We start from the raw sequence: 12,408 nt of genomic DNA, 5'->3' as shown, positions 1-12,408 counted from the left end.
TATTGCCAACTGAGACTGTCCGCACACACATTCAGCACCTCGGCCAGATGATTTGCAACTACACAAATCTGATGGCCCTGAGCCCAGGTCCAGAGTTATAGAGCTGCCCAGAAGAGACAATACGACCCTACTCCTCCCTGCTTGTTTGTTGTACCACATCACGGTAGTGTTGTCCATCAGGACCAGAACTAAATGACCGCGAAGGGGGGGAAGAAAGGCCTTGAGAGCCAAATGTATCACCTACAATTCCAGAAGATTGATGTAAAGCAATCTCTCCTCTGGGGACGGAAGACCCTTGATCTCCAGATCCCCGAGAGTGGTGGCATCCATTATCACTGTGGCCACCGGAGAAGGAGGTTGAAATGGCTTCCCTTGAAACAGGTTGTCTGAAACACTCCGCTGAAGTGTCTCTGGAGATTCTGACCAACTCCCTGAGTTCCCCATTGTGTTGAAACCACTTGCTGCGGAGGCATCACTGGAGTGTCCTCATGTGCCAGCGTGCATGGTTGACCAACAGTATGCAGGAAGTGAACAGACCGAGCAGGCGCAAAACCTTCAGGTCTGTAACAGCTGCTCCATCTTGAAACATTGGGATCATAGCTTGGATGTCTAGAATCCTCTGAGGAGGCGGGAAAGAATGACTCAGAGTAGTATTCAGTACTGCCCCTATAAACAGGTTGCGCTGAGAGGGCACCTGTTGAGATTTGGATACATTTATCTAAAAACCCAAGTCAAACAACAGTCGAGTTGTTACATGCAGATGATGAAGCACCATCTCTGGCTACTTTGCTTTGAGCAGCCAGTCATCCAGATAGGGGAAAAGAAAAATCCCTGACCTTCTGAGATATGCTTCCACCACGCCAGCACCTTTGTGAAGACCTGTGGTGCGAATGTAAGACCAAATGAAAGACCAAAAAATTATAATGTTGAGACCCCACCATAAAATGGAGATACTTCCGATACAACTTCAAGATGGGAATGTTAAAATACGCATCCTTTAAATCGATCTACACCATCCAGTCTTCCTGCTGCAGACGCAGAACATCTTGAGCTAGGGTCAACATCTTGAACTTCTCCTGCTTGAGGGAAAAATTCAAGATCCTGAGGTCTAGGATCTGCCTCAATTGCCCATCCTTTTTGGGGATCAGGAAAGACCAAGAGTAGCATCCGTGAACCCTTTCCTGCTCTGGCACAGCGTCTATCGCACCTTTCTGAAACAAGGACAGGATCTCTTGTTGCAGAAGCAACAGATGGTCCTCCGAACACAACCCTTGTGAGGAGGGTGAGGAGGGGGAAACTCACGGAAAGGAAGGGCGTACCCATTTTTTACATGATTCAAAACCCAAGGATCTGACGTAACAAATTTTCAATTTTGTAGAAAATGGGACACCCGACCTCCCACGGGTCCAACATGCTCCAAGATGGGAGATCTAGAGCTGCTTCCCTGCGGAGCCAGTGGTGGGGGCAGGGAAGGAGGAGGAGGAGACCTGTTTCCGAGCAGAACCTCGCAGACAACCTCTTCTCTTCCATCTGTATGTTTTATACAGTGGGTTCAGTTGCTGCCATTGTTGCTGCTACTACTGTCGACTCTAAAAAGGAGAAGCCGTCCCAAAGTCCTGAAATATCCGGTAACCGAAACCCCTAGGCTGGGACTGCAAGCCTAAGGATTTAACAGTAGCTCTGCTATCCTTAGATCGCTGTAGAGCTGAGTCCACCTGGATCCCAAAGAGTCGAGAGCCATTGAAGGGAAGATCCAACAGTGTAGCATGGATGTCAGGAGAGAATCCAGACCCTTTCAACCAGGCATGCCTCCTAGTTGCTGCCAAAGAGCCCATTACCCTGACTATGGAGTCAGGAGTATCGAGCCTGAACTGGAACACCTGAAGGGCTGCAGCCTGAGTGTCCAGCAGTACCTCAGCGAAGTGACCCCGGACATCTTCTGGCAGCTTAGGTATCACCTCCTTAGCTGAGTCCATCAATGCATGTATATAACGCCCCAACAGGCACGTGGCATTAGTTGATTTCAAAGCCATGCTGGCTGATGAAAACACTTTTTTAGCAGATTGCTCCAACTTCTTGGAGTCTCTGTCCCCTGGAGTGGAGGGGAAGGAACCTGTGGATTGCCTAGAGAAACATGATGCGTGAACCACCAAGCTTTCAGGCAAAGGGTGAGATGATAGAAATGCTGGATCCCCAGGGGCAACCTTATAATGCCTTGCCACTGTTCTGGACACAGCAGGGGCAGACATTGGCTTCTGCCAAACCTCTAAAATTGGTTTTGTCAAAGCTTTGTTGAACAGAAGCAAAGGTTCCACTGCTGATGAAGGGGAATGCAGTACCTCAGTCAAAATATTAGACTTGACCTCTACAGTTGGCAACTGCAAATCCAGGTCTACTGCCTTCCTTATGACAGAATGGTACATGGCCACCTCCTGGGAAAGAAGAGCTTTGAGAGAAGAGAGATCCCACTTTGGGGATGTGTCCACCCCACTGGCTTCCTGAAGACCATCAAAGTCATCCATAGGATCCAGTATCTCTCCTTCCTCAGCTTGCTCCTGCTGCTCCTGAAATTCCACCTCTTCCAGAAGCCTCTGAGCTTCCCTTCTTGATCGCATCTTCGGAGTCAGCGTTGGCGGTACCAGATCTGGTGCCAGCGTCCTTGGAGCTGGCGTTGATGGATTCCTTTCAGTAGTGGTAAGCAGGGTCACACGGAGTCGAGACGGTGCCAGACCGGAGCCCGACGGTGTCGGAGAAAAGTCCAACCTTCCCTCCTGGCAAAGGATCGGTGTAGAGTACCTCGGCGTCGGGAGAGGCCAAGACGGAGTCATCGGCATGAAAGGCATGAATGGTGCCTGGGCATAATGTTGAGGAATGCTCAAATTATTGGAAAGTGGACCCACGGGAAAAGCCGGTGTGGCGGATGGGTTTACCCCCCTGGCAAACATGCCATACATTGCATTCTCAAAATGCGAAGGATCTGCACCTGGAGCTGGGAAAGGTGAGTACGGATCCATTTCGGTTACAAAAATAGACATTTGAGGTGAGCAGCTTTAGAGTGTAGGTGAGTGATAGAGCGCTCCATTTAAAGGAGCTGCTCTTCACCTAAAACTTGGGAACAACCCAGGTTGCCCTACTTTCTTTTCTGTATAATTATAATTTATGTGGCCCACTAATACTGAAAAGTTATTGCTGATTTTTTTTTTATGTATATATAAATATATATACACCCACACACTCACACACACACACACACACACATATTCGAAAGTTTTTTTTTAAACTCCTAGAAACTAAATATGTTCTCAAATGGTAAATATTTATCTTCAGTGTGATTAATGTGATCTTCTACTGATTACTTGTGAAAGATGAGATCCTAATCTTCAAGAGACCCCAACAGCAGTCATGTCCTACTTTCCACATGGCCACTGGTGCAGGGACAAAACCCAAACCATAGAAACAAAGCTAAAAATCCTACAGTTACCTTTGATATTGCAATGCCCTTCATTCCTGGGAACATTCTGTGCTAAAAAACATAAGTCGACAACTATCAATGATAAGAAAAAATCATCCTCTCTTTGTACACAAATTATTTCATCCAATAACTAAGATCTTCAGTTCTAACAAGGTTGGATCAATGCAAGAGTATTTATGCCAAAGCAGGACCAGACGATTAAAGCATGAAGGAAGATTCTCATAAAATCATAGGATCTCACCGGGCCATCCTTAGAAAATGTTTATGAAAGGCCTATGAAGACACTATTGTCAATAAACCCACTCTCTCAGGGGCTGGCCCCCTATCCATTAAGCATAAACATTCCTAATTGGTCCGGTAGTCTCAGATCTCTTATTGAGAAACCTCTGAAAATGTTATAGGCAGGGCTGGACTGGCCATAGTGGGCATCGGGCAATCCCCTGGTCGGCCGCACGGGTGGGGGCCGATTTTGGGCCCCTGGGGGCCGTTTTGTTACAGGGCCATTTTTGCAGCATAGCTGCAAAATTGGCCCTGTAACAAAATAGGCCGAAAACCGGCCCTGGCAAAGAGCTCGGCCACACCCCCAGCCCCCAGGGGGGGGGGGGGCGGTTGAGCACTTTGCCAGGACTGGTTTTGGTTCCCAGTCCGGCCCTGGTTATAGGGCATTACTTCATCATACTAGATCATTATCTGCATGGTGCCTGAAGTCTCTACTACCCTAAGGTGGTTTTTTTCACCAATGCTTAGCGATCTGAAGTGAAAGACAAAAATAAGCCAGTGAAATATCTCAAAAGAATTGCAAATGCACTGCAGAAATCTGTGCATTATCTGAGAGTCATGGGTACGAAACTTGGTGGGTCTATCCAGGATGTCAATCATCTACGGCTAAGAATGATTACAATTTAGATGGGTAATAGTAATAATTATTTTTAAAGCGCTTTGAGACATTTGCGATAAAGCTCTTTTAAGCAACTTGCTAAAATTATAAACATTTTAAGACAAAATTATCAGTATGACAGAAGATACGAAGTACATCCAGGCCAGAATAACTTACTATTGTCCGCTCGCGTGTAGCCCCAGCCAGAGACCCAGCAGCGTGTGCCCATGAGGAACTCCTGGTTGTACTGAGGCAAACATACTGCTCTCACCGTATCTGTTAAATGGACCAGAAACAAAATCGTTAGTGTATGTCTGTTGTTTAATACATTTGCTTCCATGCTTGTGGCAAGTGCAAAGCAAGGCCTGTTTGTAGATGGGAAACAATGTTTTTCTTTTGTTCCTCAACCCAGATGGTGTGCGTCTCTGAGGAGATCGCCTGTAAATACTTGAAAACCCCGCAAATCAATGCTTACACAATGTGGTGCAAACCTTAATGAGACAATGAGTCATATTTTAAGGTTATACAAATAGAAATGAGCAAGATTGCCTCTGGTATCTTTAGTGACTGGCCTGCATTATAGTTAGTTCTCTAGGTGCTCTTTTAATAATGTGTCATGTAGTTTTGAGAATGTTTACAATTGACAGGACTGGGAAATCCAGAGCGGACTGTTACAGAAAGCCTCCTGGGAGTTAGATCGATGGAGCCCTTTTCTACGGAGAATAAATGTATTTGTATCACATTTCCTGTGGTCTCCATTGTGGTGGACATATACTACACTGCCTTTGAAGGAGCCGGATTTACTACTGTCTCTTCCATATGCTCATTATAATTAATGCTGTCTTTGAATCCTGTTGCAGTGAAGGAAATGTCCTTCATCCCACTAGCAGTGATAGCTGCCTGTCCCATTGGTTTAGAGCTTTTTACTTCCAGCAATCATTCCATTTTTAGCCCAACCTTGCAATCAATTTTGCCTCCTCCCAGCAGTCAGTAAACTTTTAGCTAAATGCTGCAGTCAGTACTACCCCTCCCATCCATCATTGTACTGCTATCCATGCCTTCAGGGCAGCTACCTTTCACTGCTCATTACACCAGTAGCTCTGCCTTTCTATGGCAACTGTCTTCTTCTATCAATCACTGCACTATTAGGTCAATCCTACATCCAGGAGTACCTCAGATCTCCAGTCATTGCACTGTCAGCTCAAGTCTGCAGCCCGGACTGCCTCTTGAGACCACTGTTTATTATGCTAGACAATCTTTAGGCCAGAGCACTTTTTTACCTCCCTAAATTTGACATTTCTTCTAACAATCCAACAAACAAATTGTCCTAACAACTGTATCTACTTTCTCTCAACAGTAACTGTGATCCCTCTTCCAACAAACATTGCTACTGACTACCAGCAATTACTGCAATAACTTCAAGCTTTCTTTTGGAAACAACTGCTAGAGAGCACCAGAAAGATGGCTCATGCATGGCATGAGTTTCATTTTGAAAAGGTCAACTCAGAATTTAATCCTTTTGAGTTTTATAAATTGAGTACCATTTAATAAGACAAGGACTCCTGTTACATACACTGCTTATATACTGTTAACTGGTGCTATTAAGTGTTCTCTAAGCACCAATAGGTTTACTATTTTATATCATTAATTCTTCGAAGAACAAATAAGCTAATAAGATGTGTCTTTGGGCAAACTTCCCGGTAATGGTCCACCTGTGTAAATCTTCTGCGCTCCTGCAGGAACATACCGTTCTGCTTTTTGCATCAGTATTTCAGGAGACAGAATGGGATTGTTGCCTATTAGAGGTGTCCAACCGATTGGAAAAACAATTTGACACAACTCAAGGCAAAAGTATTAATTATTTGAACATTGGAATCCGTGGTCCCTGACTGTACTGGACCTGCACAGAGTATTGGGTGCCAGCAAAGGAATACTGCTCATGCGTATTTACAGACCTCCATACTATGTTTGTCTTTTAGGAAATCTATTACTACAGGTTTTTGTGTGTGTCATGTCTCTCTTATTTTTCCTCTCAGAAGTATACTGATAGAAGAATATGTTTCTGATGCAGGGACTGGTCACTTAAAGCCTTTTATCAACTACCACTACTCTCATCCGAGGGACAGGTTAATGTGCACATTTAGGTAATAGTAGAGCCTTACTAACAGATCCTAAACAGGATGGAGTTTTGTATTAATCGCATGACCTTCCTAATAACAGAGGATTGTGTTATGGACAATATTATGCCTGTTTCAAAATGTTTCAAAGTTGACTGGAGAATCTATGAGGAACCAGATCTGTGTTTTCCACACCAACAAGATACACTGTTATTTAATGAGTTTCCATACCAGTGCTTTAAGCTTCATGGTCCCCTCCACTGACTTGTAGTCAAGTGCTATTCTTTTTAGACAAGGAGAATGGAATCCCCTTTCAGGAAATGCTGTCTTAACTAATGCTCTTGCAAATTATAAAGGTAGATTACTCTAGTCTTTCCTTTGATGAGCAACAGTTGGTCCTTACTGTCAACATGCATGTGGAAAAGTGAACCCAAGAGCCTTTAAAAATAGAATGACAACCAGATGTTGTCACTTATCCCTAAGCCTTTCAACTTGAGAGTTTTGTTTTTAATGTGGTAGTTTAGACGTTGTCAAGCTGTTTCTAAGGGCACACAAGTTGACCAATGTATATTAAAGCATTCTGTCTGGATCACTAAGTACTTTCATGTGTGGAAGTTGGGATTCAACCACATTTACTCAATGTTAGTCCATGACAGACTGGGGCCATTCTAGATTTTGAACAAAGCAAAATAAAGTGTGAACAAAGAAAAACAAATATTGTGGTTTATCCCAAGGCCATTACTTAAGTTACAAAAAAAAATATAGCAAAGTGCTTTTGATATCAATGGATGTACAAAAGTGAGTAAATTTAATTAAAGGTAGTGATGCTAGAAAGTATCATTATTTTAGAAGACTTACTACCACATTTCTATGAGATTCTATTTGGCTGGTACAAACACTTTCCCCCCAAATTAGGCTATGCTTTCTTTACGATGCTCAAATAAACTGGGAATATGCATTAAGCCACTGAGATATCTTACTAGTAAGAAAAAGAATTTCAAAAGGCCGATATCTGAACTGAACAAGAAGGAGGTTATTTTTAAGACAAGGCAGAAAGATAAAAAAAATGAGGCACTTTGTGTAAACATTTAAATTTAGATTATTAAGATTTTGCTGGAATCTGTGTCCCAACATGTACTTAGTGTCCACTCATGAAATAAACCACATATTAAGACATATTGCACCTGAGAAATTTAAAGGGATTGTAAGCTTCATCATGGCAATGTCATAGTCATGGGTCCGGTCATTGTAGCTTTGATGGTAGAATATTTTCTCCACAGTAGTTCCCTCTGCAATTCTAGCCGATGACTGGGTGACAAGCCCAGTAATAACCAACCAACTGGAGACCTGAGGTGACCTGTAACTGGAAACCAAGTCAAAATATACACTTTAATCACGCATGAAAATATATATCGTCTTGAAAAGCAGATGTTTTTTAGCCATTTAAGACAATTCTAGAATGTGCAATGTTGAAACAATCTTTGAACAAAGCGGGGGTGAGTCCTATGAATTTTACCTTTTGTTATTGTGCAGCTAACATCAAAGAGGCACAAAATGTGGCATGGTTAGCAACACTATCTGACAGAGATAAACATATTATTTTAGTTTTACATTATGTACATAGATTTGTGTTTAAGTTCGGTTACATCAAATACATGAGAGTCAATTCAAATTTGTATACATTATGTGCTAATAAGTAAGTATGTAGTACTTTACTGTCTCATATTTTTTAAACCACATGCATTATTTCCCCAATAAAAAATATACAAGCGTACCCTCTTAAAAATAGACAAGAAGCACAACATTTAAAAACACATAAAATATAAGAGCCCCTATCATATAAAATCTAATTCAGTGACATACCTACAAATACACCTGAATAAAACAAAACAAAATCATAATGTCTGAAAGCAGCAACAATCAAACAACCTGTGATAACAAGGCCCCATCGATCAGGCTTTCTATTTCCTAATTGCTTGAGACAAATTGTTTGTTATATGACCAACAGCTTTTGGAGTAGAGCCCCTGAAACAAAATAAATTTGCTTCCATGATACTTCTGACTCCCTTGCTATTAAAAATAGGCTTAAGATACTTCTTGTGCAGATCAAGGAGCTCGGGTTAGAGACGGAGAGCATGTTCCAACATTTCTGTCCCCACATGGCACAGCCAGCATATATTATGTACTAATTGACAATGTAAAAGACTGCAGAGGAATATTGCTCAAACCCGTCACCAGATGGGAGACAGGTTTGAGTGATAATCCTCTGTATGCCCGCTCGTTCTCGGTTTTAGATATACCCAGGGTCCTCACCAATAAAGGTGAAATACCAAGGAACTTCAAGGTATTTTTAGATAGTCTGGCTCTCATCTTGTTCAGTAGTTTTTATCAAAGGAGTCCCTCTTTCCTTTAAGTCTTCAAGGAGGTTGAGTCCGCCCTAATGCCACTGACCTACCAGAGTGGGGAAGAGGATGCCATTGATGAAGCATGACACTATTATGTGTGTGAGATTTCCTCTTCCGTAAACGATGACTTTCCTCATGAGCGGGGCAATAGTCCTGTGACATCCAAAAATTGTGGATTCCTGATAGTTGTTGTATGATTACTAAACAACACATCTTCTGTCTTTCTGGTGCTACCATATTCAATTTTGTATTTTCATTGATACTCTTTGATGACGTACGGTGGCCTACCCTCAAACTCTCTGTTTATGTGTTAAAGCTAACTGACAATGTATCAGAAGTTCCAGAAACATTTGATAAACAGTAACAAGGGACTATTGAAAGTACAATGTCCTATGGTAAATGTGACCTTATAAAATGTATCAAGAAAAATAGATTTATGAAATCATTACAAAATATTTACCAAGATGAGGATAACAAATTCATTATTACAATGGACTTCAAGCCACAAATCTTACAAACAACGGTAAAGTCATTCAGAAAATAGGAAGGGTGCATCTGCAAAACCATACATATATGGCTTCAAGAATTTGGTGGAAATGAAGTAAGTAATCTGGGTATCAATCAATCAATCAATCAATCAATCAATCAATCAATCAATCAATCAATCATACCACTAAGGGCAGAGGTACATTCCATAATTGTTATTAGACACCAATCCTTTACAGTGGAGAGACCATGCTGGATAAGTCATAGACTATCTACAAACGAAACAAATGGGCATGGAGGATGCTCCTGATTTGAAATTTAGAAACAGTCATCATTTGAATTATTTTTAATACATAAAGTAAGAGAAATATAGGGGAAATAATTATTAGGAAACAAAAGCATTAGTGAACCCTTTCTCAAAGTAAATGGATTCACTACCATATCCACTATTGAAAACGGGAAAGCAAAGTTGTAGGCCTTATTGTCTATCAGCAAAGTAGAGAGAAGCATAACAATAGTAGTTAAGGTTTATTTTGAGCTGATAAACCATTAAATATCTACAGGGCAAATATTATAAATATTCAATCGATCAATGCCTTTACTCCAACTATAAAATTGAAAACTCAAAGTACGATAACAAGATATATTAAGTCTTATGTTCATCCTGATTACATGGAATAAATTAATTTAGTAATAATTAAAATGCCTAGAAATTCATAACAAATGTGTCATTGTAAAAAGGAAAATACATTATTTGTAGTTCATCAGCAGCATTCAGTTGGGCATAGTTTGTGGATCCACCTAAACAGACAAGTAAAGGAAATTCATTCCGTAGTGAATCACAGAATTAATAATCATTGTGGTCATAACACAAGTTAATATCTTCAGCGGGCACCTTGCGAGTAATTAAACCATCAGAAGCAAGGCTTATTTTTTTTTAATGCTGCTCAGAGCCTGAGGTATCAAGATTCCTAGAACACGGATAATTCAACTTATTACTTTTGTCAGTAAACATAAAAGAAAAAGAACATGATTTTCAGTTTCCTTCCTATAACTGCAGTGGAAAAAACGTTTAGAGGGAAGACTGAGCAATTGGAACTGTATAAAGTGGACAAAGGCACCATTTTAGGTGGAGCCCATTTTAAATGAGAGTTTGATATTGCAACAGGTTTAATATTCAGAAATGTTTTTGTCAATTGGCCTGCTGTGTATTGTTATGCCTTTTTGCTGAGATATAATTCCAACTTTGTTTAAAGTTTGAGTATTACAATGCCAGATGAAAGACAGATGAAAGTGCCACACCGAGGTGTGTGCAAACCATTGGATGTGGTGTAACGGGTGGAGATGCCAACTGTGGGACTGGGGAACGGGTTTGAGTCTCGGCGTTAACTCAACTTCCTGTGATTCTGGGCAAATCACTTAATCTCCCTATGCCTTAAAAAAATGAATGTGTCATATGAGGATTAAAAAAATTATTATCTGTATCAGTCATCTTAGTCATATTCTCTTCAAGCTGCGAGAGCCCAGTTGATATATGCACCGCAGGGGCCTGTGCTGCATACAGTGACTGTCACTTCTGAGACAAAGCCCTGTGTTTGGGATCCCCACAGGATTTGTGTGCACACTCATAAAAAATCTAAACAGATGGTGATTAAAAACTCCTTTTTGCCTTCCGATCTTCCCACATAGGTGGAAAAGTCACACATGTAAACAGCTGTTAAAGAAAGTCTGTGGAGTTACAAATATGGGAAGGGCTATTGTTATAGAGAAAATAGTCCAAACTGCATTATTGTTCTCAACAGATATGCCAGTAGGGTTGGAATTCCACATGGTATGAGTCTGCCTAAATCACATGCAAGGGACTGGAGTGTTGACTGTGACCGTAAAAATGTGTGTACCCTTCCACCGCAAATTTTAGTGCTGCTGCTTACAGTAGGTTCCTGCATGGTGATGTTCCAGGCCTCTGTTATGGGCACCTGATACTGATAAAGACAGATGTGATTGCACAGCCATTGCTGATGCATAATCAGCAGCGGTCTGTGCAGGTAAGCGCGGTGGGGCGGGCGGGGTGGTTGTCGATAGACGACTGAATAGGATTTATTTGATTTTCTCTACTCCGTTGTCTGTCGACTCCCCCTCCAGCTCCACAACCCACACTGCGCTTATCTGCACAGACCGTTGCTGTGCGTCATTGGTCTTGATATCTTCCAGTTGTGCTGGCGGACTTCCATGACAACGTAAGATGAATCAATGCACTAAAAGCATCTACTGCAGGGCTCTTTGTTTGACCCATTTGTCACAGGTTGAGATTATGTTGTACAGCACACATACAAAGCAGGAGAAATATTTTTTTTACTGGAAGGGTATCTCTCCAATAGATGAACTATTCCTTATAGATTGCCCCCTCTTTACACAGAAGCGCAAGGGTGCATAGTTGTCGCCTGCAGCCTAAAGAGCTCCAGAGCTGGGAGGGATAGAAACAGCAGTATATCTTAATAGATATTAGACTGTTTAACGCAATACACAGCAGCATCTTTAGTTTCTGTGTTGCGTTGCAATAATATTTTTCTATTTTTTTTATGTGTGCCACAATATATATAAGATACTATGGATTAGAGAAACAGTTAGATGCCCCACGAGGAACAGAGTAATTGGCAGACACACACTCATTGCAGAAGCTTCTCCAAGAACTCAATAAAGAAAAAGCTCTGGGTCAGACAGACAGTAGTACTCCAATTACATTGTGTACCCCACAGCTGCCTGTACCACTGACACATGCCTCATAAGATAGAAGTGAATACAGATAGAACATGGTTTTCAAAAGCGAGTCCTTTTTCAGAAACCTATATGCTCCAAACCCTTGGGGAAAGAAGTGGTAAACACTAAATTGAAATTAATTTATATGTTTTAGTGTTTTATATTGTGCAAACTTGCAAACTGCATGTGATGCATAAAACCATGCTATGCAATCAGGTAAGATGCTGGTGCTGCATATAATTTTATAGATCACTAACCCACAAATAAGAGCATTATTGGGCACAGTTTTCACAT

The 12,408-nt window shown here is 41.4% G+C and overlaps 1 protein-coding gene across 2 annotated transcripts in view; it reads right to left on the bottom strand.

Annotated features, from left to right (window-relative positions):
• The window catches only part of TMPRSS5 (transmembrane serine protease 5), a 171,364-nt gene that overhangs the window by 76,530 nt on the left and 82,426 nt on the right, over nucleotides 1-12,408 (bottom strand). Inside the window, exons 9-11 of one of the 2 annotated variants that reach the window (XM_085647359.1) lie at nucleotides 7,651-7,829; nucleotides 4,527-4,625; nucleotides 3,482-3,523 (exon numbers count right to left, since the gene is read on the bottom strand). In XM_085647359.1, the coding sequence (XP_085503485.1) occupies nucleotides 3,482-3,523; nucleotides 4,527-4,625; nucleotides 7,651-7,829 (320 nt within the window). The remainder of the gene's footprint in view (nucleotides 1-3,481; nucleotides 3,524-4,526; nucleotides 4,626-7,650; nucleotides 7,830-12,408) is intronic. The other variant, XM_085647360.1, reaches the window with a different exon arrangement.

This window comes from Triturus cristatus, chromosome 3_2 (genome assembly GCF_964204655.1).
Source record: "Triturus cristatus chromosome 3_2, aTriCri1.1, whole genome shotgun sequence".
NCBI classification, from domain to species: domain Eukaryota; kingdom Metazoa; phylum Chordata; class Amphibia; order Caudata; family Salamandridae; genus Triturus; species Triturus cristatus.
The sequence above is the reverse complement of the archived record's forward strand: the minus strand, read 5'-3'. Positions and strand labels throughout refer to the sequence as shown.